At 39.5% G+C, this 24,248-nt stretch overlaps 1 protein-coding gene across 1 annotated transcript in view; it reads left to right on the forward strand.

The window, feature by feature from the left end:
• The window catches only part of AAK1 (AP2 associated kinase 1), a 75,638-nt gene extending 55,983 nt beyond the window's left edge, over nt 1-19,655 (forward strand). Inside the window, exon 14 of the mRNA XM_012646469.1 lies at nt 17,921-19,655. Coding sequence (XP_012501923.1) covers nt 17,921-19,050 — 1,130 coding nt within the window. The 3' untranslated portion in view covers nt 19,051-19,655. The remainder of the gene's footprint in view (nt 1-17,920) is intronic.
• Nucleotides 19,656-24,248: the final 4,593 nt, after the last annotated feature.

Consider the following 24,248-nt stretch of genomic DNA (forward strand, 5'->3'; position numbering starts at 1 on the left):
TCTGTTTTCTGCTCCTCTCTTCCACATTTCCAGTATTTGTGCATTCCCAAGCAGCAGTGGCCATACAGGTTATCTATGTGAATGGCCTGTTACTTTAAGGTTTGGTCAGAAAGTAAGCCTCCCTAAATTTGGCAATTACCCCATTCCATCTCACCACACAGCACACTTGTACACACGTGCACTTCTTTACTCTCTCACGTGCTTTTTGCTAGTGGCTAATACAAGAATTAGATTCTTGTTCAAGTGTTAATGCCTGGCTGTTTCCTTCTGACCTCCTGTTCTCCCTACCTTGCTAATCAAGCCAAAAGGCATAGATGTGGCAGGGAGTATAAGAGGTAACCGAGAACTGGGGATACAGGGGTTAATAAGACACTTTCCTGCCTTCAGTCATGTTGTAAGGAATGCAAGAGAAGTGACTGCTCCTGAAGCTTCCTGGCATGGCAGAGAAAGTGAGGAAAGGCCTAGAGGAGATGGTGCTTGAGTGACCAACACAAAATGTAGGGCAAAGTGTCTCCATTGTACAGACGATAGTAGGTAATATTAGAAGTTTAAGGAACTGTGCCAGGGTCACAACATGTCACCAGAGGGGCTAGAATCCAAATTCTGAAAGAACATTAGCCTGAGGTTTTGTACCAAGGTAAACTGCTATAGAAAGACAAACAAGTAATTTTGGGTCTTTTCTTTTTACCCATTGCTTTACAAGATTGCAAATATTAATATATGAATGCTAAGTTAAAAGAAGCAAATAATTACATTTTCTTAAATGAAAGGTTTTTTTAAGAGGGGAATAAGACAAAAACTAGTGTTCAGAACAATGAAAAGTTAGACTTATTAGGGAAACCATCTGATTTTTACCAGTATGCTGAAAATTATCAAAGATATTTTTAACATCTTTTCTTATAATGTCATGTATAGTGTAACATTAATGCTGAAGTAATAACACCTGTATACTTGGTTAGTACCCTATTGGGATTTTTTTCCTCAGCTATTGAGAAGCTTCCTTTTTTTCTTCCTTTTTTTCAATATAAGTCAGGTATAAATTTTAATTTTATCTTAATGACATTCTATTTCTATGATAAAAAAATGTTGACATGCCTTTAATTGGGCAAGTCATAGGATTTATGTGACTTAAGTCTCTTCATAAGTAACAGGAAGTATGAGCTCTAAATTCTCTTCTTGTAAGATTCTGTGGTTTATTATTTTGTTTCAAGTTAATGCTCTACCTTTAATAGGTTAAAGGTAAATAGAGGGTTCTTGATGAATCAGGGCTAAAGGAATTCTTTTGGAAGGAATCGTAATATGTATACATTGTCAAACATTAAGTTACCAGATGGGGCTGGGTGGGGTGGCTTACGCCTGTAATCCCAGTGTGCTTTGGGAGGCTGAGGCAGGAGGATCACTTGAGGTCAGGAATTTGAGACCAGCTTGGACAATGTAGTGAGACCCTACCTCTACTAAAATATAAAAAATTAGCCGAGCGTGGTGGCATGTGCCTGTAGTTCTAGCTTTTTGGGAGGCTGAGGCAGGAGGATCGTTTGAGCCCAGGAGTTCAAGGCCACACTGAACTATGATCATGCCACACTATACTCCAGCATGGGCAACAGAATGAGACATTTGTAAAAAAATTTGTATTTGTAAAAAAATTAAAAATAAAGTTACCAAGTGTGACAAATCTGGTGGCTTCTGACATCCTTTTATTTCTTGGCCAAAAGACATCAGCATTAATCCATCTTCAGGCTTAAGTGAATTTTGTGAGATTTGACCACAGAACAGTAAGAGTACCAGCCTGTCATAGGTACACAGCTGGTAGACAATAAGTGATTGTTGAAATTAACTTAGATATGGCTAAATTATTCTCTTGGTGAGTTATAAACTGTTCCTAAATATAAGTCCAAAAAAAGAGATTCAAAACTAAGACCAGGAAGGGAAATGAATACACAAAGACTTGTATGCAAATGTTACGGCAGCTTTATTTTTAATAGCTAAAAACTGGAAACAACCAAATGTCTGTTAACTGGTAAATGGATCAACAAAATGTAGTGTGTTCATACAATGGAACACTACTCAGCAGTAAGTAAAACAGAACAAACTATTGATACGGGTGAATCTCAAAAGCATCATGCTAAATGAAGGAAACCACACATGAAAGACTGTATCCTGTATAGTTCCATTTATAGGAAATTCTGGAACAGGCAAAACTACAGGGACAGAAAGCAGATCCACTGTTGCCAGGGTCTGGGATAAGAGAAGGCATTGACTGTAAAGGGGAACAAAGCAACTTTTGGGGGTGTTGGAAATGTTCTATATCCTTATTTCAGTAGCGATTATATGAATGTACAAATTGTCAAAACTAATCAAACTGTACACTTAATATTGGGGACTTTTATTATATGTAAATTATACCTCAAGTTAAAACAAGCAGACAGAAACCCTAGGGCAGCATCTTGAATGCCTTATAAAGTGACTATTTTACTTGGGGAAAAATCATTTTTAAACTTCAAATTTTGAAAGCCTATTGTTAACAGGATACTAATAGTATTCTTTTTTTTTGGTGAATCTATGCCCAATATTGACCCCTAAAATGTGTTTGTATAGAAAATAGTGAATGATCTGCTTGCATTAATATCTCATTGCATTTTTACTTTTTCTTTACCTCTCTGCCCAACCTAGAAAAACTAATTGAGGGACTCAAATCTCCTGACACTTCTCTCCTGCTCCCTGACCTCTTGCCTATGACAGATCCTTTTGGTAGCACTTCCGATGCAGTAATTGGTAAAGTCATCATCTATGTTTCTTCTGTCGTGCATGATATGTGTGTCTATTTCAAGAATGCCAAGTACCTAGTTAACAGATGTCTAGTGAATAGCCATGGTGAGGAGTGGAGATGCCACAAAGCCTCCTGGTTTGGGAGCTGTTCCTTATGCTAACCCAGAAGCCAAGACTATTTAATCTCACTTGTTATCCCTCCAAATGAAGTGTTTTTCTTTGCTTTTGGGGGGTACAACACTGTTATTTTTGCCTTTCTTGATATCCTGAGATTTCTAAAGTGAATTTCTTGTGAATGAGGAAGCATGTGCAAATATTCACATTTAGTTACAAAAGCTTCATGAAAAAAGTTTGTTTCTAACTGGACCTTACCTTGACTGAACTTCACAGAATTTAGCAGATTCTTCTCTAGAAGGCCCATGTGTGTGCCAAGTATCAGTAACTGAGAAAACACTTTGCCCAGTGGTTAAGCTCCGTGAACAAAATCCAGGCAGGGGCTTGGTCTGCTGCTTCTCTCACATTTTCCTGTGCTCCAACAGCAAGGCAGACAAGACCTGAAAAATGTCCAAGGCCCCTGTACTCCAGGAGTGTCCAATCATTTAAGACTTAATAATGCCTTTGGGCAAAAATTCCTAGAACTGCAAGAGCCAGACCCCCATCTCTACAAAAAATAGAAAAATTAGCTGGGCATGGTGGTATGCACCTATAGTCCCAGTCCTCAGCTGCGAGGCTGAGCAGAGGATCATTCAAGCCCAGGAGTTTGAGGTTTCAGTGAGCTGTGATGACACCACTGCACTCTAGCCCAGGGGACAGAGTGAACCCTTGTCTCAAAAAAAAAAGTTCTAGAACTCAGAAATACCATGACCTTACCAAGGAAATAGGGCCTGCAGCTGAGGGATATCACATGGTACAGAATACCTCCCAGCTACAGCATGGGTTGAGGTTTGAGATGGAGTAGTGGCCTTTGCATGGCACAGAGGATGTTTGCCTCCAAGTTTATACCCTAAGAAAATTGAAAATTACCAGCAAAAATTAAGGTGCCTTTCTGACATGGAAGCTGAGTGGCTTGTGTTCTGAATTTATCCCTAAAAACTGATAGTCACTAAGACACTTAAAGCAGCAGAAATAAAGTAGCTTATTGTGCTTTTCATCTTACATGAGACTGGCATTTTCGAGACCTGTTAGAAAAAAGCCTTCACAGAATTTCCTAAAGAACCTTCTGACTCCCTTTCCCTTACCCTTTCCTCTCCTCTCTTAACGCTCTGTTATGAAAGAAAAAGCCGATGTTGCTGTTGACAGTCTCATACCAGGACTGGAGCCCCCAGCTCCCCAGCGCCTCCCATCTCAGACGGAATCTGTGACCTCAAACCGCACAGGTCAGTGAGGTGTCCCTGCAGCTGCAGGGATTGGTCGATGTGGTGAGCCTGCCAGGCCAGGCTTTCCACCTGTGGCAGTGAATCCTGTTAGTTCCTAAAGTGGATGCTCTGAATTCTTACAGGCCCAGCTTCTAGAAGTCGAGGAATATATTTCCGTGCTGAAGAACTGAGTACTTTCTGGAGTCGTGTTCTTTTGTAGAGTGATCCCTAGGCTTTCTCTGGTTATATTTCTTTGTTCAAGATTCTTTTCACTGGTGGCAGGTTCCCTTTACCTCTTTAATTAAAGAACTCTGCTGAGTGGTGCCCTTAACTCTTCCAGGTTACTGAGCAGTCTTTCCTATCTAACAATGTCAGTGATATCTGTGGAACTCATCTTTTGTGTGTTGACATTCTGTTCCAGCACAATGCTGTAATCATATATAGGTGATTGCCTGCCAACTTGTAGACAAAGTGAAATCTTCCCTGGCTCTAGCATTGCTTTCACCCTAATTTCAAAATTCAATCTTAGTAGAATTCCTTAACTGCCCATAAATACAGATTTGATAACCATCATTTTTTTTTTAGTCCATAATTACTTTGATAAAATTATCTGTTTTTCTAACTTGGAATGGAAACAATTAGAAGTCTAGGAAACGTGAGGCTAAATTCATTCAGGTGAAAAAATAAATTGCCCTAGAAGACAATATGATTTCTTCTCCTTGTCTTCATTTGGATGTTTTCTCCTAGAAAACTTTCCCAGGAAACAAGCACTTCCTGTGTTAAAGTGCTTGAACTGTGAATTTTATCTTCTTTTTGTTCTTTAACTGAAACCAAAATCATTCTTTCAAAGGATCAATTGAAATTTAAAGAATACTAGTAAAAGGCAATTTGAACAGGAATCTCAGTGAAGTCTAGAAGGTACTATTTCATCTTGTCACATTCTGCTAAGAACAAGCCAGAGTCAACCCCCTCCTAATCAGTTTGGTTACCTCATCCTATAGTGTTTAGGGAAAGTTTAAGTGAAACTCTAATTGCAAAGTCCTCTTTCCCAAGTGGCATTTGCTGAGAAGTGAGTTGCTAAAGTTATGTTGGCATCCAGATCACAGACTTGTTGCAACTTCTGAGCAAAAAATTCTTTTTATGTATTAATGTTAAGAGAAATCTAGAAATACATGTTTCTGTAGATGGAAATCCAGAGGGTTTAACATGTTTCTTTTGGTTTTCTTTCTCCTGCCTTGGCTTGTATGTGTTAACATGTAAATGGAGTAACTTAAAGGCTAAGATCTAATCTCATGGTATTGTTATGTGTACCACTTAATGCCATCACTGACCTGGGATGCTGATAATCTGGACTCAGATTCTCTCACCGGGGAAGATTCCCTGCTTGATTGCTCTCTGCTTTCTAACCCTACTACTGACCTTCTGGAAGAGTTTGCCCCCATAGCAATCTCTGCTCCGGCCCATAAAGGTAAATGCTTTCTTCTTCTCGGGCCCACATATATTCTTAGAGCAGATGAACTGAACAACTCCTTAGAGTTTTCCTTATCAAAAGTCTTTGCTAGTGAAATTTTTTAACTACCTCCTTATATGGAAAACTCGAGTTTGAACTCCTAGACACTAAGAATATTTAATAAGACAGACAACAGATTGGTGAAGGTATTGCTTTCTGGCAAGACCCTAGAGTGCAGATAGTCCACGTTACCTTTGAGAGCTTTTGTACCTTTGTAGCCAGCTCAAAGAGATGGTTGAGCTGGCTCTCCACTGACTGTAATTATTAATATGATGCTTGTTGGTCTTACCAGCAATATGAAACATTGTTTCAGCAAATTGGATTCAGTTTTTGGATAGTGATGACTACAATAAAGAAATAGGCATCATCCCTCAAAAGTCAGTCCCCCAAGATTGAACTTGTGAAAGTTTTGAATCTTAGTTCACTCTTAAGTCATGATTGATTACTAGGTTTCTCCTTCTAATCCACCTTTTCATTTCTTAGTCTTGGGTTAATACAGGTTTGGAATTCTGGTAGGACAAAGGGAGCTCGAATTGAGTTCTATCTGGTGAACCATTTGTGGCAGTGTTAGGCTGAATGTTTACTGAACTTGCTGTGACTGGGTAGTGAAAGCGGTTTTCTGGAAGGAGGAAATGCATAGAAAAGGAACAGCTTAAGTCCCTCCTGAAGGAAATTTAAGAATTTATTTCAGATGACTAAAACTAATCAGCCCATGGTTTGCAATGGTAATAGCTGAGTTTTTGTTTTTACCCTGATAGCATTAAAATGATTATGTTTTCATAAAGTATGTAGAGTGAGGTTACTTATTTAAACAGTTATGTCTGGCAGGAGTTTGTCAGCAGCAAAGTATAATTACGGAGGAGCATCACTTGTGAAATAGGTACTCAGCTAGCACTTGCTGACCACATAGTTTTAATTAGAGTGGAGAAGAATATTCTAACAGACTTCTGCTAGAGGTTGAGACTGAGGTACATGGGATCTTGTGCCCCAGCATTCCCTGAGGCATCTGAGTTGTTTGAAATTCTTGCCAGTCACAGAGCAGTGAATCCTTCCAAAAGTATTTTATTTACCTTGTATATAGTGGTTACTACTTAAAGAGCCACTAATTTTCTTCCCCCTTTCCCTACCCCTGGTTTTGAGTTTTTCAAATATTGTAAGTCAGGCCTCTCTGTTCCCTCAATAAAGACAACAAGTGACTAATTCCTGTGCCTTTGTAAATTAGTGACATTAAAGAGAAACCTCACAGTAATTACAATTAACAGTCTCATAAATGGTAGAGACAGTTCTTCCAAAAATTTTTCTCCCTAATCATTTCTGAAAGTTATAATGTGGCCAACTCTAAAGCATTTTTTCTATATCCCTGTATTTTCCAGTTTTGCTACTTTTATTTATTTCAAGTCAGAAAAATGAAATGCTTTCACCTTTAAAAACAACAGGGATTGTGCAGTACAGTTGGGAACTTTGTGCCTTGTTCACGTCTCTCATTTGCTAATCTCTACCTCTGTTGTTTCTGCTTGTGTACTCGCATTCTGTACTAAGCTGCAGAAGATAGTAATCTCATCTCAGGTTTTGATGTCCCTGAGGGCTCGGACAAGGTGGCGGAGGATGAGTTTGACCCTATTCCTGTATTGATAACCAAAAACCCACAAGGTAAGAAAAAGGATGGGGAAAAGAGAAGAGCTTGACGTCAGCTTTCATCGAAACAGCAATGTACCTAATTTACAAGGGGGAAGAAAGCATCAACATTTAATGAAGTATGTTGGGGGTAATGACACTAGTAGGTTTGGCCGGTATATAGAGAGAGAGATACTGATACAGATATCTTGACCATGGTGTTTATTTACAGAGAAGTATTTAGTAGTTGACTAAAACCTAGTTTTTACAATCAGACCAAAAATAAAGTGATCTTCAGTCAATGGGAACCTGAAGGTATATATCAAAAGTACTTAACATTTTTATCATGATTAGAATAATCTGTAATAAATATTCTTTCTAAAAAGATTAACAGTGATTCTTTGATATCATCCACACCTTTTGGACATTTATGGAGCGTTCTTTTCCCTCTGTGGTGAATTAAAATCATTTGAACATGCCATAAAACACTGAATTTGCCATAGGCCCATCTGTTTATTTATTAAAGCATGTTCTTATTGCAGACTCTTAATAACTAATTTCTTCCCAGCAAAAATTATTGATTTTGGCCGGGCGCGGTGGCTCACGCCTGTAATCCTAGCTCTCTGGGAGGCCGAGGCAGGCGGATTGTTTGAGCTCAGGAGTTCGAAACCAGCCTGAGCAAGAGCAAGACCCCGTCTCTACTAAAATTAGAAAGAAATTAATTGGACAACTAAAAATATATAGAAAAAATTAGCCGGGCATGGTGGCACATGCCTGTAGTCCCAGCTACTTGAGAGGCTGAGGCAGGAGGATCGCTTGAGCCCAAGAGTTTGAGGTTGCTGTGAGCTAGGCTGACGCCACGGCACTCTAGCCCGGGCAACACAGTGAGACTCTGTCTCAAAAACAGAAAACAAAAAAAACTATTAAAAAAAAAATTATTGATTTTTACTTTATCAGGAAGATGCCTCGATATTATCAGGAAGTCAGTATACATCCAGCAATTCTCAGGCAAAATATGTATCGATTTAAAAATAGCATCCTCTTTGCAAGGTGTCCTGCCTATACTATGGTGTGCAGAAGAGTACCTGAACTTTTGGTGGGAGGTGGTGGATAGCTAATTTGTATGATTAAAAATCAACATGTAAGAGTTTGCAAATATAAAATGTTGCTTCTCTAGGTTTTTTTGTTTTTTTCTCCTTTGCTTGCTCTACACATCTAAACCTTAACCCTCTGTGTTTTGTACTGAATTCCTATCTCTCCACTTCCAGGTGGGCACTCTAGAAACAGCAGTGGGAGCTCTGAGTCCAGTCTTCCCAACCTAGCCAGGTCTTTACTGCTGGTGGATCAGCTCATAGACCTGTAGCCGTGACCCAGTAGCAGATGCAGTTCTGTAACCTTCATACCGTAATATACATTTTTATTACGGAGTTATGAGAAAAATGATTTTTTGAAAAAAATCTGCAAATAAGGGGCCCTCCAGCCCTTTTCTCCTACCCCTTGCCTTCTCCTGTAGAAATGATAAGGAAAGAAAATCACTTTGGCCCTCCAGATATTCCTTGGCCAGTTCCTCCCTGTTAGTTTGCTGTGTTTTCTCATAACCCTTATTCAATAGCATTATCTTAAATCAAGTGCTAGATGCCATGAGCTTCACCTCTCCTGGAATCAACTCCACCAGAAGCTTAACTGTAACTGAAACTAGTGAATTGACACCTTTGTCTCACTCTTGCTAGGAATGGCCTCCCAAATCAATCCTCCCAACCCCTGTGTTCTTTGGCCAGATGCTGATGAATGTGTTTCCCTGTTTTTGCTTTTTATCCTGATGCATTTTCATGAGGACATGGCTTCTTCAGTTGGTCTTAACTCAAGGCAGTAGCCTGGAGATGGGTGTGCAGTTTAAGAGAGGGTAAAACTGACTGACTGATAGTGTATGTTTGAGAAGAGAAACTGAGCCCAGCTGTAGCCAACCAACTTTGACCTTGTTTGATCATAGACATAGCCAAGGGATTTTACACCCCATGCAACCTGCCCAGCATTCGTCCAGCTTTCTGGCTTCCATTGAACCGTGATTTCTCAGATCTGGAGACGTGACTGCAAGTACTTGAGATCCTTGGATAAAATGTGTACGTTAACATAAATCCCAAGTATTGCCATTCCTTTTCATGTTAACTGTCCCAAGCTGGGATCTCAGAATTAGACCAAAACAAGACAATGGTGGTAATATGATACCTTTTATTAGAAGACTTTTCACTGGGGGTGGGGGGAGGATGGGGAAGGGGAAGGAATTGTAGCAGAAACAGATGTATTTTTCTTGTGATTTTTATTTTGAATCAAATATTGTAAATTGTGTATAAATGAAGATGCTGAATAGTTCTGTTTCCACTTGGCGTTTCAAGTCCGATATCAGGTGTCTGTACAGGGTTTTGATCTCTTTCCCTTATGTAACTACACAGCGATCCTACAGTGTAACATATGGAATCATTTTGAGTAGACTTTGTGTGTTGCTATAGCTTTCAGCAGGTCCTCTGTCTCTGTAGAATAAGCATGTTGTATATTTTCAGATAATCAGAAATAAGTGTGCTGACAAGCTGGACACAATTTGACTGTGCCCAGCTTAACCTTTCTTTCTCTCTAATGTTTAAATTGAAGGCTGCAGCCAAAGGAATATGTTCAGCTGGTTTTCCTTGGCTTCCTAGGTTAAAACAAAAATAAAAACAAAACATAGTTGTTTATTAACTGTAGAATATTGTTCATAAAATAAATAAAGGCCCCTGCACTGACATGACAACATGCCTCATGGTCCCCCTATGTATATGTACTTACTCATTAAAGTGTATTTTTTTCCTCACATGGAAAGCACTTTTATAAAATCACCCTTTTGAAAAGAGGTGGGCCCAGAGAACCCATTGTTCTCTTCCTCTAGTGCCATTGTCCATGATCAAAAGGGAAACTCTTAGTTAATTAGATTTGTACAAATAAAATTCCAAGTCCATTTGCTTGTTTCTCTATCTAGTACTTTTCTTTCTTCTTCCTCACGTTTGCACTTTAAGGCGAAAAAAAAATTTTAACAACAACAGCCTGCAAAACACTGCACTCTGGAGGGCAAGCTTTGGCCTCAGTAATTTGAGAGAAGCCTTCGAAAGCCATCACAGGAAAAGTCTGAATCTTTCAGTCTTCCTTCTGACTTTAAATAATTCCTGTGCTGGCTAAAACTAGATGAGCTAAGTAAAGGCCTTTATTAGGATAACAAATCATTTCTAAAATCGAGAGAGGCACAAGCTTCCTGCTAAGGATAAAAAAAGGTATCCATGCAGGGCTCTCCCTGTTGGGTAGCAGTGAAAGTAGGACTTGGTTTACTCCTTTATGGATAGGAAAATTGTTGCAGATCAAAATTGTCTTCTCTTTCCTGGACAGAGAAAGAATGTATAAACTAACAAAGGAAATGTTTATTTTTAAATAAGAATAATGTTTTAGTTCTGTGTTTTCATATTTGATTTTTTTCATACATATATGTTAGAAATATAATGAAATGTCTAGTTTCTCAATTGAAATCATGAAGAGTACAGTTTAGAAATTAGGTATCTCTAAATTGTTCCTTTCATACATTATCCATAATTACACTGAGATATATTATCTAGTTATTTGGTTCAATAAAGCTTAATGGAGCTAGGTAATGAAAATGAACAGACTAGAAGCCAGAGACGATGGTGGAAGCCTGAGGGAGATAATGACAAGAAATTATCTTGGGCTTATTCTTTGGGGCCTCAAAGGGGAGCACTATTTTTCTGTTAAGGAATACATGCGAGTGCTTTGGTAAATGGGGCCTTTCTTAGTTTATAGCATCATCCCTGAACTAAGAGAGTTTGTTTGAGATGACCATCGTATGCTAGTCATTGACAGTCCTGTGGAACCATAAACTGAGCTGCAAGAGGGACCTTCCAGACTATCACTAGTCCATCCTCTCCATTCTATAGGTGTGGGACCTGAGCTAGATTGAGCAGGGTGCGGGGAGAAGAGGCCTGAGCAGGACAGGCCACCTAGAATCTCATCCTGGCCCTTGTCAGGCACTGGCTGAGTGACCCTCAGCAGGCGCTTCCCCTCTCAGAGCTGCTCTTCTTTATGTAAACAATGAGTTTGGACTAGATGGCCTATAAGATTATAGAGGTATAGAATCCTAAGTATATATTATTACATTTAGAAGGACTATGAAGGATTTATATAATCCTGATGTTCTTCAGTTATTGTCTGTAGTTCCTGCTATTACTGTAGCAGTATTTACGTTTTGAAGAATTATAATGGGCTTTTACTAATCTGGGTTGCTCTTGATTGTCTGAATAGAAGCCTAAATCATCACAGACTTGGATATAGATTTTCCTTTTTTAATAATACACACACACACATGCACACACACACCCCTACCTATTCTAATGAAACAGTATCAGAAGATTTTAAGTCTTCTTAAATGTATAATCAGGGATCTGCCCTTTTAAAATGGGCAAGTACTATAAGCATATGTTTTTTTATTTGCTTTTATTCCAGCTGTGTAAGAATAGTAACTATACTAGAACACATCACAAATTGGGGTGTTTTGTTTTTTTTTTTGCCTTTATGACATTCAAATAACAAGCTCTCACCAAATTCAAATCCCAATGTTTTTAAAAATACAGACCTCAGAGGAAGTAACTTTTTAATAGGCACTTCTAAATATGATTATAATTATTATAATTAATGATTTCTTGAGCAGACATATCAGAATTTTGAAATCTAGTTGAAAGTTGTTCCCTTCAAAACCTGGTTTTACTTGGGAAGTTAATACTTATTCTGATGATGCTGCCATCATTCAAGTTATTTTTGAAACTCTTCTCCTTGGAAATAATATCAAGGAAGATAATACAGTATAAGAAAATCAGTATATTATCTAATTAGTACCACTTTTAGCATCTAAAAGTATATCCTTTCTTGATCTCCTTTTCCCACCACTCTTGGTTCTGAGTAACATTTCGCTGTTTCCAAAAAGCAAAATAACCCCTGTAAGATGAAGAGTGGTTACTGTTGAAGACAGTAAAAAGAATAATCCATAGGCAATTCCCAGGGAGGATCTTACAATAGAAAGTGAAAGTGATCGAGTCTTAATTTCTTTAATATTCTGGCTAAGGGAACCTCTATGGTTCCGTGGTCTGTAGTATGGTTTAGAAAATTAATAGATACGGATTTTAAAATACCTCTGAAAGAAGTTGCCTCTTTGTTCAGTGTCAGTTGATACTGGACTTGGCTCTTCCTGAATTAGAATTATAGAACCTGGATTGCTAATACTTACAGGAAAACAAACCCAAGAAAAGAAGCTATTTTCTCAAGATGTAATATTAATTTTGTTTTGTTCTTAAAACTTACTTCCTGCTCACCTGACAGATCATTGATCATTTTGATTCAAACCAACATAGCCTTTCCCAGGTCAGGAACAGTTCTGCCTTTAGCGGTGCCAGGGGAATGACCGCCCAGAGATAAGGGGGATCTGCATTCAGCTGAATAAAGACGTGCTTTAGATACTTCGGGCCAAAATAAAGTCTCCCATAATGAGGTTTTTCTGTGATCTCCCAGAGTCTGTAACCTTCTCAGTCTGTAATATTATCAGACTCCCATAGCCACTAACTTGGAGTTTTGGGATTGCCCAATCTACTGAATTATGCAAATCAGAGGCTGCCTGGCAGAACAGAAAAACTATTACATAATATTTAGAATGGAATCTTTACTGAAATACTCCAGATATTGCAAATTTATCTTCTGTTCCTCTCTAGAGACTATAATTTACCAACACAAAGTTAGCCTTTTCCTTTTCCACACTACTAATGTTCCTAAAGTTGGTTGTGTTTGGGTTTCTTGAATCAGAATGAATCCCAGATGGCCACTGTTTCAAATAATCTGTAACAAGATACTATTTTGCTTCTCTTAGGTTTCCTTTCACTGTGATGGGGGAGGGAGGCTCCTTGGGTAACGGTAACTTATGCAAGAAGTTACCAAATGATGGTAGTTGCTCGACTGGAAGACACTTTCTTGGTTCCCACTTTGATGTAGTGTCTTGCATTTAACTCTTTTCCTGTGAGTTATTTGCTCTGCCCTGTTGCACACCCCTCTGTCACGTGGATATATATTTACCATAGGTCTTTAACCTGTCCTCCCCGGGAAGACAAAACAAACAGATGTACACGAAGCTATCTTATGCAGTAAAAATGTGAAATTTGAACATTGCTACATAAGCATTGTACAAAAAACAAGTCTGTAAAGAAATTTCTTATGTAAACCTACAGGGGAATAAAGACTTTTATCTGTTCAAATGGGATCATGCTGTTTAGAGGTGTAAATAAGTTAAAATAGCTGCTGTTTTCCTGACGTGAAAACCCACTTTTGGAGAAAAGACTTAAACGCACTGTTGAGTGACAATAAGTACCAGTGCACAAGAAAGTGTGGATGCATGTGAGAGACATACCATGGACATTTTAATGAATCCTGGCTACCCCCGGAGAGTAAACCCCCTGCAGTCAAGTAGAATAAAACGCCTGCAAGCCTACATTCGATATGACCAGACATAGGGTTGTAAAATGGAGCACAAATTTGCAGCTTCCTTCGTCTTATTTAATCTTTAATATACCCCTGCCAATTTAATTAAACATTTTATGTTGGCAAGAACAATTTTATGCCCGGTGAGAAATCTCTCATTTAATCGCCTCATTGGTCTGAGAGGCACAGCGCAGCATCACTAGCCAGCGCTGGCGCCCATCAAGTCCGTTATTTCCCAGTTGTGGATGTTAATGCAGCCACCCAACAGATGGCAGAACCGAATGCATCGTTTTATCATCTAAGCCAAAAGGTCGTGGAAATGATTAGTTTGGTGTATATCTCTTGATTCCCTGATTCGGTTCCAAGACTTTAAATTTCAATTGGTGCTGCATTTCTGAAGTTGTTGTGAAGGGATATTTTGTGTCCTATTCACTAACTATATGAGAAGCCTTCTCAATACTCCAAGTCTTCTTTTTCAGTTTTTGGCAAGAAATTATGTCTTTAATACTCCCTGTAATTGTTATTTCAGTTTATGGTATGGGGAAAAGTCAAATTCTTGTTGTGCACACTATATTGCATTAAGGAATATCCAGCTTGAAATTTAAGTCTTCAGATTTTGATTCTTTAGAGAGTACTCTGATGACCTTCACTGTGTTAATTAGGTAAAATTTCCAGGGTAACCCCATCCCAAATGATTCAGCACTTGTGGTTGCTTTGAAAGTTAATGAGGAGCTAGTGAGGATAGTTGCCAAGTCATCAGGTACTTTTTTGGGCCTCCTTTCCCATTCCCTGCAGCATGTGAGTTCTCACTGAAATGTATATAATTTGGAGCCTCAAAATAGTCTAATACAGAACTACCCTAGTGGAAGTATCAAAGTATGCTTCACCAGGCACACAGGCCTACATCAGAGCAAGAAAAAGAAGTGTTTTGACTTCTTGCTTAATTTGATGTGCTTAAACCAAAATAAAAAGAGGCATGACCCAGTTTGAGGGAATTATAATAAAACCCTACCTTAGACTCATGATAAGACCTTTGTGCATACCATGAAGCCAGGCTCTGGGCTTAAGCTCCTGAGGCACAACAGACTGTGCTTGCTAAGCTCTGTGGTCACAGGTTATCTGCTGTGACATGCTATTGGCTACCAAAGGAACTGGGCCAATGTGTGAGGTTAAATTGGAATAAATTCTTCATTTCTGGTAGGCAGACTGCTTCAAATGTGTTTTCCTGTTGGTACAAGGCTATCTTCATATACAAGGACTGTTCACCCTGAAAACACATGTTTTCCCTGTAAGAACACATTCACATACTCCAAAAAAGACCTTTAACTGCCAACAAGATTTAATCTACCTTCTGTTTGTAGTTATTTGGAATTTCTCCTTCTCTTGACTACCTTGTTTCTTATACTGCCACCACCAGGATTCCCTAAGGGAATGTGAATGTCTGGGCTTCCCCCATATTCTCTGGCATTTCTTTGCCCTTGAGAGTGCCAGGCCTGGAGAGATGCAAAGGGTGGTTACTCTCTGCCTTAGTCACACTGCACCTCCTCTAAAGAGAATGGAAAAGTTGAGAGACTTGGCCTTCTCAGAAGAATCCTTTAAATACACTTTTCCAGGCCTACGAAGCTGATTGATGCTGCTGAAAGAAGAGAGGAAATAGATTTGGTCCTTGTTTTGAAGAACAGGAGACTAGTTTTTCCTTCAAAGTAGATGTTATGGTGTTTTTATGACTGTTTTTGTGAATAATTAAAAGTTGTTGGAATTTGAAGTATGATTTTCCCATTACTCACCATGAAGGGCATAGAATATGCTCTATGTTGGAAGGTTGTCTAAATGGGTTATTGACCACAAACTCACCTTTTAACAGAAATAGTTTTGATGGGTTAGACATGTTCTTCTGTCCTGTCCAACTCTGGGTAAGGGTACACACATGCAACCTTGGTACTTAATGGTTCTCAAAATGTAACCTAGCCCTGCAGGCATCCAGAGTGCCCCTGGTTCAGTAGATAGCTGCTTTTTGTCAGTCTCTGCAACAATTGTTTTGAATAAAATCAAGTTAAATTTCCAAAAAAACACGTGACTCCAATCAAATTAGTGTTCATTTCAATTACTGACCTCTGTGATGCCAGAGTTAGCCATTGGCTTAAGTTTTCTATTTTTTCCCTAAGAGATATTTTGCTGTCCTACAGAACCAGCTTAATAACACCAATTTTCAGGGTAGTTTTGGAAGTTGAGAAACTATGCTTTAGTTTTGGCAACTGGAAACTTTGTCCAACCCGATACTATGTGAGGAAGGTGACTGAAGGAGTTTTAGGGACCTTTTGCACCTCTTTAAGACTTGGCAAATTCTATTTTGGAAAACTTCTTTGCCCCCCTTTCATTTGAATTTCCTCCCAGAAATAATCATCTTGGTATCACTGAGACAAATGTAATTATCCTTGCCTGAGAAATTAGGATTATGTCTTTCCACATATATGGCAAGGGAGAAGGCATTCCATTTATTTCCTGTCAGCTGACTGATGCTTTTGTATCATCAGGTAGCTGCACATATTAACGTTGTAATGCAAGGAAAAATTTATTCTCTTCAAAATCATATTCTTCAAATACTATTCAGAAGGCCATTTGGCAACAGTACAGAATTTAACTTAGCATTCTAATTTGGAATTCACTGAATGTGTTCAGACTATTAGAAAAGGAAGTAAAAATACGGGGGAAAACCATTTTTATTTGTTTCTGAAAATAATATTTAAGGTCAGAACTGTTTAAAAAGAAACACTACTAAAAAGTTACAGAATTCAGAGAAACATAGTATTTTTGTACAGTATCTTATATAATGTTCAGACCTCTCTCTATTCTCTTTACAATGTAATGTCTCTAAGTGACTGATTTCCCAATAAACTGATTTTGATGCCTCTTCTGCTGTGGTCTGTGTGTTTAATTCAAGCAAAAACTTTACCAGGGGATAATTTTTAGCCAATGGTTTGCATAGGAGGGGAGAGGGTCAATGTGGGAAGGGGATGATTGATCTGTACAGAGGTTATGAGTCATCTATGGCTCCAAATCATTGTACCAAATACTCTTATCCTGGTGGGTTGGGAAACTCCAGCGGTATTTTTTTGTTGAGCCCATGGTGAAATGATACCCTTACCCCCAACCACCCTTTCTCTGGATTCTTCTTGCTTAGTTACATATGCCTTTTTCCTGCCCTCTTGCTAACATGTGCCCAATGACATACTTCTAACCTGCTAATATTTCTTGGAAGGTAAGCTCTCTTGCATTCTGATAATTGTCTATTTGATTTTAAAAGCCAGAGCACCCTGAGGCACCTCTACCTAGGTAGAAATAGACTAGTATATTGGAGTTAGCTAATACTTCTATAATTACCCATGCATTTTACTCTTTCTGCTTAAAGAACGTTATGATGGATTCATTTAAGCAGCGGAGATCTTTACTAACTTAGAAGACTGAAAACAAAATTCCAGGGCAACTCCAGCTGAAGGTGACTTACTTAGTATGATTTTGATTCTGTATCTTCCCCTTAGAAAGTACCTTCAGTGTTCGTGTTTGGGCACTCTTGTGCTCTTGGAGTAGTGCTTGTGATGTAAATCATCGGTAAACTTGCATTTCTCAAGCAGCCACGTTCTGCTTCTTTTCAGAGAGTTTGACCTTCTGCATGTGGAGCACACGACCACATGCCCAATACTGAATTGAGTCATCCCAGACAGTGTTTCTACATAATCCCAAACTGTCATGGTATATGTGCAGATGAGTGACTGGGTTTGTTTTCATTCCATTATGAGCCAGTGCCAGGTAGAGCAGGTGTCCGTGCCTGGCTCCGCAAGTAGGAGCATCGGGTAGTTACGCTGAATGTCTGTGTGCCTAACATCTTCATCTCCTTTCCTGTACCTTGTGCCTATCATTGTTCCAAAATGTGAGATAGTGATTGGTTGTGTTCCAGTTTGTGTGCAGTTTCCTTGCCTGACTTTTATTTTTTCTGTTTTTCCTTTTCCATTTTCAACATCTATTATTTGGTCCCTACAATGTTTCTGCCGCGGGTTGACCATTAAATGTTCCAAAAAGAGTTGAACCGACCTACACATTAATTCTACATTTTATGCTTTTCTAGGTCTCCAGAGAGAGTCCAATCCCTGTCCTGTAATAACTGTAGAGCACTTTAAAGAATCGACGGGTGTTAAAGGCCTTCCCCTGTATGCAGACCCCTCCAGAGTACCTGGCGCAAAGACTCAGAACAACTTAGAATCTGACTACTTGGCCAGAGATGGCCCTTCAAGCAACAGCTCGTTCCACAGCAGCGAAGAAGAAGGGACTGACCTTGAGGGAGACATGCTAGACTGCAGTGGGTCTCGACCTCTCCTTATGGAGTCCGAAGAAGAAGATGAGAGCTGCAGGCCACCCCAGGGGAAGCTGGGGGGAGCCATTCCATTCACTCCACCAGAAGTCTCTACTGAGCAAGCAAAGACAGTACAAGGTGGAAGAAAGAACCAATTCCAAGCCCTCACACAACCAGCCAATGATGGTCTCGGTGAGCCAGATGTTTTTGCCACAGCCCCCTTCAGGAGCTCAAGGCTTCCAACTGAGGACATGGACATTTTCTCCAAAGCCCCATTTGTCTCCAAGGGCAATGTGGCTTCTTCCCAGCCGGAGGAGGCAGATGTGTTTTTGAGAGCTCCTTTTACTAAGAAGAAAAGCATGGAGGAGTTAACAGTTGTGCAGAGCACCTCCCAGGAGTTGCCTACACAGGCTAGCCTCCTGAGTCAGACAGGTGACGTCCCTTTGCTCTCAGGCCTTGAGAGAGCTGTGTACCCCTCTGTCCGAGCTCAGTATTCTATGGCTGGTTTTGTGCAACAGTCTAACCTCCCCTCCCATTCTGTGCAAGCAGCAGACCATCTTGACAGCATCTCTCCCAGGGGTTCCTCCCTGGAACCTGGGGGCCATCCTAATGACAGAAATAAAGGACCTCAGCTCCAGAAAGAAGGTGTGTCAGGCCCAGTGGCTGGCAAACCATTCCGCCCCCAGTCCTTATCCAAATATTCCCGTCACTATAGCCCAGAAGATGAGCCAAGTCCAGAAGCCCAGCCCATTGCTGCCTACAAAATTGTTTCACAAACCAACAAGCAGTCAATAGCTGGCTCTGTTTCCATCACACCCCTTTCCTCCAGGACTACGGAGCTGCCAGCTGCTGATCCTTTCGCTTTAGCACCCTTCCCTTCAAAATCAGGCAAGCAGAAACCTTAGGAGCAATACCTGAGCCTTAGGCCTCTGTCTCCCCCGATCCTCAGTCCCCACCAACCACATCACTCCCAGCTGAGCCTTTCCAAGAAGAAATATTATCAATTACCTTTTAATTCCCTGCATCAGAGCAGAACTTCTTCAGTCAGTAAACTCAATTGCAGTGATACTTAGTTGAAGCCCCTTTAGTTATGTTCGTTTCTTTTGTTTATGTTGATTTATGGATTTTCAGACATTTCCATCTCCTTCATGGGAGTCTTCCACCTCCACCCAGAACTCTGCTTTTTTTGGCCCAGAAACTGTTTTCATCCAGAAATACTTCACCCCAATCCCAAAGGGGCCATATTACTGCTAGTTTTAATTCCTGTGGCTCCTGTTCTAAGTCATACCCATTGAAGAATCAACATTAGTCCCTCCAGGGCTTGATTTAATACTCTTGGAAACGGGAGATTTCTGGAAAGAAGAGCAAGATAAAAATCCTGCATATCAAGACGAAGTATAATCCTGCAGCTACTAATCATTCCTTTAGAGCCCACAGCTCTAGAAGGAGTCTCTGGATCTGTTGGAGTCTGTGTGCAAGCCGGGCTGGCCCTTGTGCATGCAAGCGTGTGTCTGTGGATGTGTAATGTGCATCAGGTCCTTTCCTGTGTGGCAACAGATGCAGATGCAATGATTGTGCTCATGCCTAATCGTGTTGGCAGGGCCTTACCCACATCCACACTTTTTAAATTAGTACGAGTGCACAGGTACGGGCATGCGTGTGCGTGTGCGAGTGTGCGTGCACGCACACAGGAAGCATTTCTCCTCTAGGTAAATCCTGTCCCACCAAGCCTACCCGTGCAGTCAGATCACTCATTTACTGGCATTTGTCTGCTCACCTGACTTGAATCCTGTTTTTATTTATTTAATTTTCTTCTCATGGCAAAACTGAATTCATTGAAAGGCGTAGGGAGATCTTGCTGGAACTGAGGTTTCAGAGTGGATTTTTTTTTCCTCCAGAATTTGCTCTTTGCTGTTAATAAATTCCATTTTCCTGATTGTAAAAAATTAATTATCCTTATACAATTTTCTCTCACAACTGTAAAAAAGAGCACTTGTTACAGTTCCAGCCACTGGGTATGTGCACTCAGTGCCATTACTCTGGAATTCATGAATCACAAGACTAGGCTACAAACTAGATTTGCTTGTTTTTTTGTTTCGTTTTTTTTTCTGAGTCCTTGCCATCTTTCTCTATTGCCTCTTGAGGAAATATAAATCTGAGACATAGAAGTTAAGTCTGGGAGAATGGAAAAGAGCTGAATCGGCTAGGCATGAAAGCTTTTAAATTCTCTGTCCTGTTCACATGTTGAAGTAGGCCAGATGAGTGACTGACTTGTGTTTTTGAAAATGTCTTTTATTTCTGGAAGGACATATTCCTAGCTTTTTCCATACCCTTCGTTATTAGTGCCTTAAAACCTACATTAAAATAGGAAGTTCAACTTAATGGAAAGAGTTGCTGCTGCAGGTTTCAACTTGAAAGCATCTTGTCACTCGAAGTACATATTAGTGACTTCCCCATTAGCTGGAGAGGGTCACAAAGTTGTTACCCAACCAGATTAATGATTTAAGAATTATTGGAAATTCATCCAAGAATCAAGCCTAAATGCCAAATTCTGTTGAAATTGATTAGGTGTGATATTCTTTAAAGTTCAGGGATCTTGACAGGAAAATAAGAACTACCTTTTAACGCTTTTTTTTTTTGTGGTTAGTCTGCACTTACTTCACATGTCCAGGATTAAAGATAATCGGCACTATGTCGGGGTTATCACCATTGATTTTCCAACGGAGGTCTCAACTGTACTAGAAATCTGTATCTTTGACTTTGGTGGATGATAAGTGTTTGTTCTAAGAGTTGGTCTTCTCCCAGTTATCATTTCTGATTTTTCTGTGTAACCCTGGATACAAAATTGTCTTTCTAGTTGAATGAATAATTCTGGCTAATGCATATGGAACTTTGTGCCACAGACTCTTCCCTTATTATCAAGGGATGCCCTCAAAAGCATGAACTAAGAGGCTAGGAATATTCAGAGAGTGTTCTCACCCCAAATTAGAAATTCTTAAAAGTGGGAGGTCATTCTAATTCACTCATCCAAACATTCAGTATTACTTCTATAAGAGCCCTGCAAAATGTTTTTCCTCTGGTTATTTGATTATTTGATTATTCTAATCGAGTGGGTATTTTAATTATCAAAGTACAAGTCAGAATGAAATCATGGTGATTTTAATGTTTCAAATGGGTTTTTCAAATAAGAAAAAAATCATGGTAATTTTATTATGCAGTTGAATACTTTGTCAAGCATGGGCTCGTAACCTTTTTTTAATTCTCACTGGAGAAATGAGGAGGGATGGAGACTCTACATACCTTCTTTGAATAGGGTAATGAATTTAAACACATGCAAATGAGTTTTGTTTTTTTCTTAGTGATGAAAATATTTTCACTTGCGGATTACATTAATTATTAGTTAATAACTGGTGAATTCTACAGACTTGTATTGCAATAAGGTTTTGTTCCCTATCTACTGGTCGTCTTTAATGGGGTAAATACATCATTTAAAAATAAAATGTTCTTGCCAGAGGTCGTCCTGGATCTGAAAATTTGGAAAATTTCCTTTTAAGGAGATTCAGGAGTGGCTGGGGTGCTATGAATTGGTAGCAATGCATGTTTCCAACAACTGTACTGCAACAGGTTAACATAAAAGAGAAAAAGAAAATACAGTTATGTGTTGCTTAATGACGGGGACATGTTTTGAGGAATGCTTTGTCAGGCGATTTTGTCAGTGTGCAAACATCATACTACTTTACACAATCCTAAATGGTATATCCTACTACACCCCTAGGCTATATGGTGTAGCCTTTTGTTCCTAGGCTACAAACCTGTACAGCATGTTGCTGTACTGAATATGGCAGGCAATTGGAACACAATGGTAAGTATTTGTATATCTAAACATAGAAAAGGTACAGTTAAAATCCGGTATTATAATCTTATGGGACCACTGTGGTGTATGCGGTCCATCCTTGGCTGAAACATCGTTATGCAGCACATGAGTGTGTATACTCAACAAAATACTGCGCTTTCTTGTTTTATTATGTTATGTGTTATTTGCTTTACACATTTGATAGGGTATACAGGAGCTTGTGACCTTTCATTTCAGTGGAAAGCAATGAGCCAGATTAAATTTAGACAAAGCATTGAGCCACAACATACACTGATGAACTCTTTAAAAACCCACAGTAATTGACTTACAGGCACTACTGACTTAAGTTATCTTATGTGTGGTGAAAAATATTTAATGTATCGGCCGGGCGTGGTGGCTTACTTCTGTAATTCTAGCACTCTGGGAGGCCGAGGCAGGAGGATTGCTCGAGGTGAGGAGTTCAAGACCAGCCTGAGCAAGAGCGAGACCCCCGTCTCTACTAAAAAATAGAAAGAAATTAGCTGGACAAGTAAAAATATATAGAAAAAATTAGCCAGGCATGGTAGCACATGCCTGTAGTCCCAACTACTCAGGAGGCTGAGGCAGGAGGATTGCTTGAGCCCAGGAGTTTGAGGTTGCTGTGAGCTAGGCTGACAGCATGGCACTCTAGCCCAGACAACAGAGCAAGACTCTGTCTCAAAAAAAAAAAAAAAAATATTTAATGTATCAGTTTCTTGGCCTCACATACAGCCCATTAGTTCCAAATCCTTGGTTAGATTAGAAAATGGGATGCACAAAATTTGATGCTGAAGCAGATGCTGGGAAGGACCCAAGGGAGTCTAGGTCATAACCCTATTTCATTTTGGGCCCACTTAGAGAAGAGTTGAAAATCTCATGCATAGGCTGGTATGTGTGTTTACAGGCCCATGTTGTGTCTGAGTTTCATCTGGCAACCAAGATCTCTTTCTAAACTTTCAAAAAATACTGAGATCTTATTGGCCCATTATTTAGTAGGTTTTAGAATACATATACATCAGTGTTTTCAACTACTTGGCAGACATTTCACTGATGCATAATGAAAGCAGATTTAAGTTTAATTACCAGAATGACAGTAGAAATTCTGTATTTGCTTCCATAAAGAAAAATAAAACATAGATCAGATAATATGATATGTATGCAGTATATCACATAGGAAATTGGAGAAGGGTGAGATCCAGTTCACTCTGTAGTAGGAAAGATACAACTTAAAATGGAATCACTTGGTTCCCTTTAATAAAGAAAGATATTATTCTCTCCTGTATCTTTGGAATTAAAATCGTAGAACACATACCCGTCAACTCCGAAATGGCTGCTGGTCACACAGATGCAATTTTATCTGAGAAATTTCGAACCCAAATTATTGTGATGCAAGGTACACAGGAGAGCTGCAGAAAAGACTGTAGCCTCTAAGGAAGTAGGAGCACCTTGTCAATGTTCACACCACCCCTGAGTTCTAATCCTCCAATCCTGCCCAAAGGAGTAAACTTTGAAGGTTTTAAATGGAATCATCTAATTTAAATTCTTAGTTTTTCCATTGTCTTTGTCAACTAATACTTGTAGATGTCGTGTTTTGTTGTTTTTTCAACTGCTGGAACACTTGCAAAGTTGATATGAAAACTTCACTAAAGGAAGAGTTTCAAAATGCTTGAAAATAAAACGTAGTATCTGGTTGGTAATGATTTTTGCTCTATCCCTGGAAGTCTTCTGGCTCACCTCCCTTGTTCCTGTTCCCACTTCATTTCCTCACTTGACATTCCTCTGTTTTGACCATACCGATAAGTGGAAGATGAAAGTACAGTCGAATGATCATGTTAACTTTTATTTGCCTCCCTGGTTGCTGTAAACAGTTTCTTCTTTAGTTTCAGCCCAGCCTGTGACAATCTCACCAAGTAAGAATGAAATGGCTCACCTTCCCTATTTCTTATGGACTAGAAGAAAGGGTGAAGGGAGGTTGGCAGGACGCCAGCCTTAATGGGTGGAGACAAAACCCAGAGGCACCTCTCCACCTTGATCTTACACAGGCCCACAGTGTCCTAGAATGCAGGGGCAAGTTTATGTGTGAAGGGACTCTAGAAGCTGGTAAAAATGGCTACGTGTTAACCACTCGTGGCTTAGTATGGTATTCCTATAACCTATAATTCTGTAAATTTAGTCTGAGCTATCTCCCAGCAGTCTTCAAGTATGTGTGACCCAGTTTTAAGTTTATAGCAT

This window comes from Propithecus coquereli, unplaced genomic scaffold (genome assembly GCF_000956105.1).
Source record: "Propithecus coquereli isolate 6110/MARCELLA unplaced genomic scaffold, Pcoq_1.0 Scaffold243, whole genome shotgun sequence".
Taxonomy (NCBI): domain Eukaryota; kingdom Metazoa; phylum Chordata; class Mammalia; order Primates; family Indriidae; genus Propithecus; species Propithecus coquereli.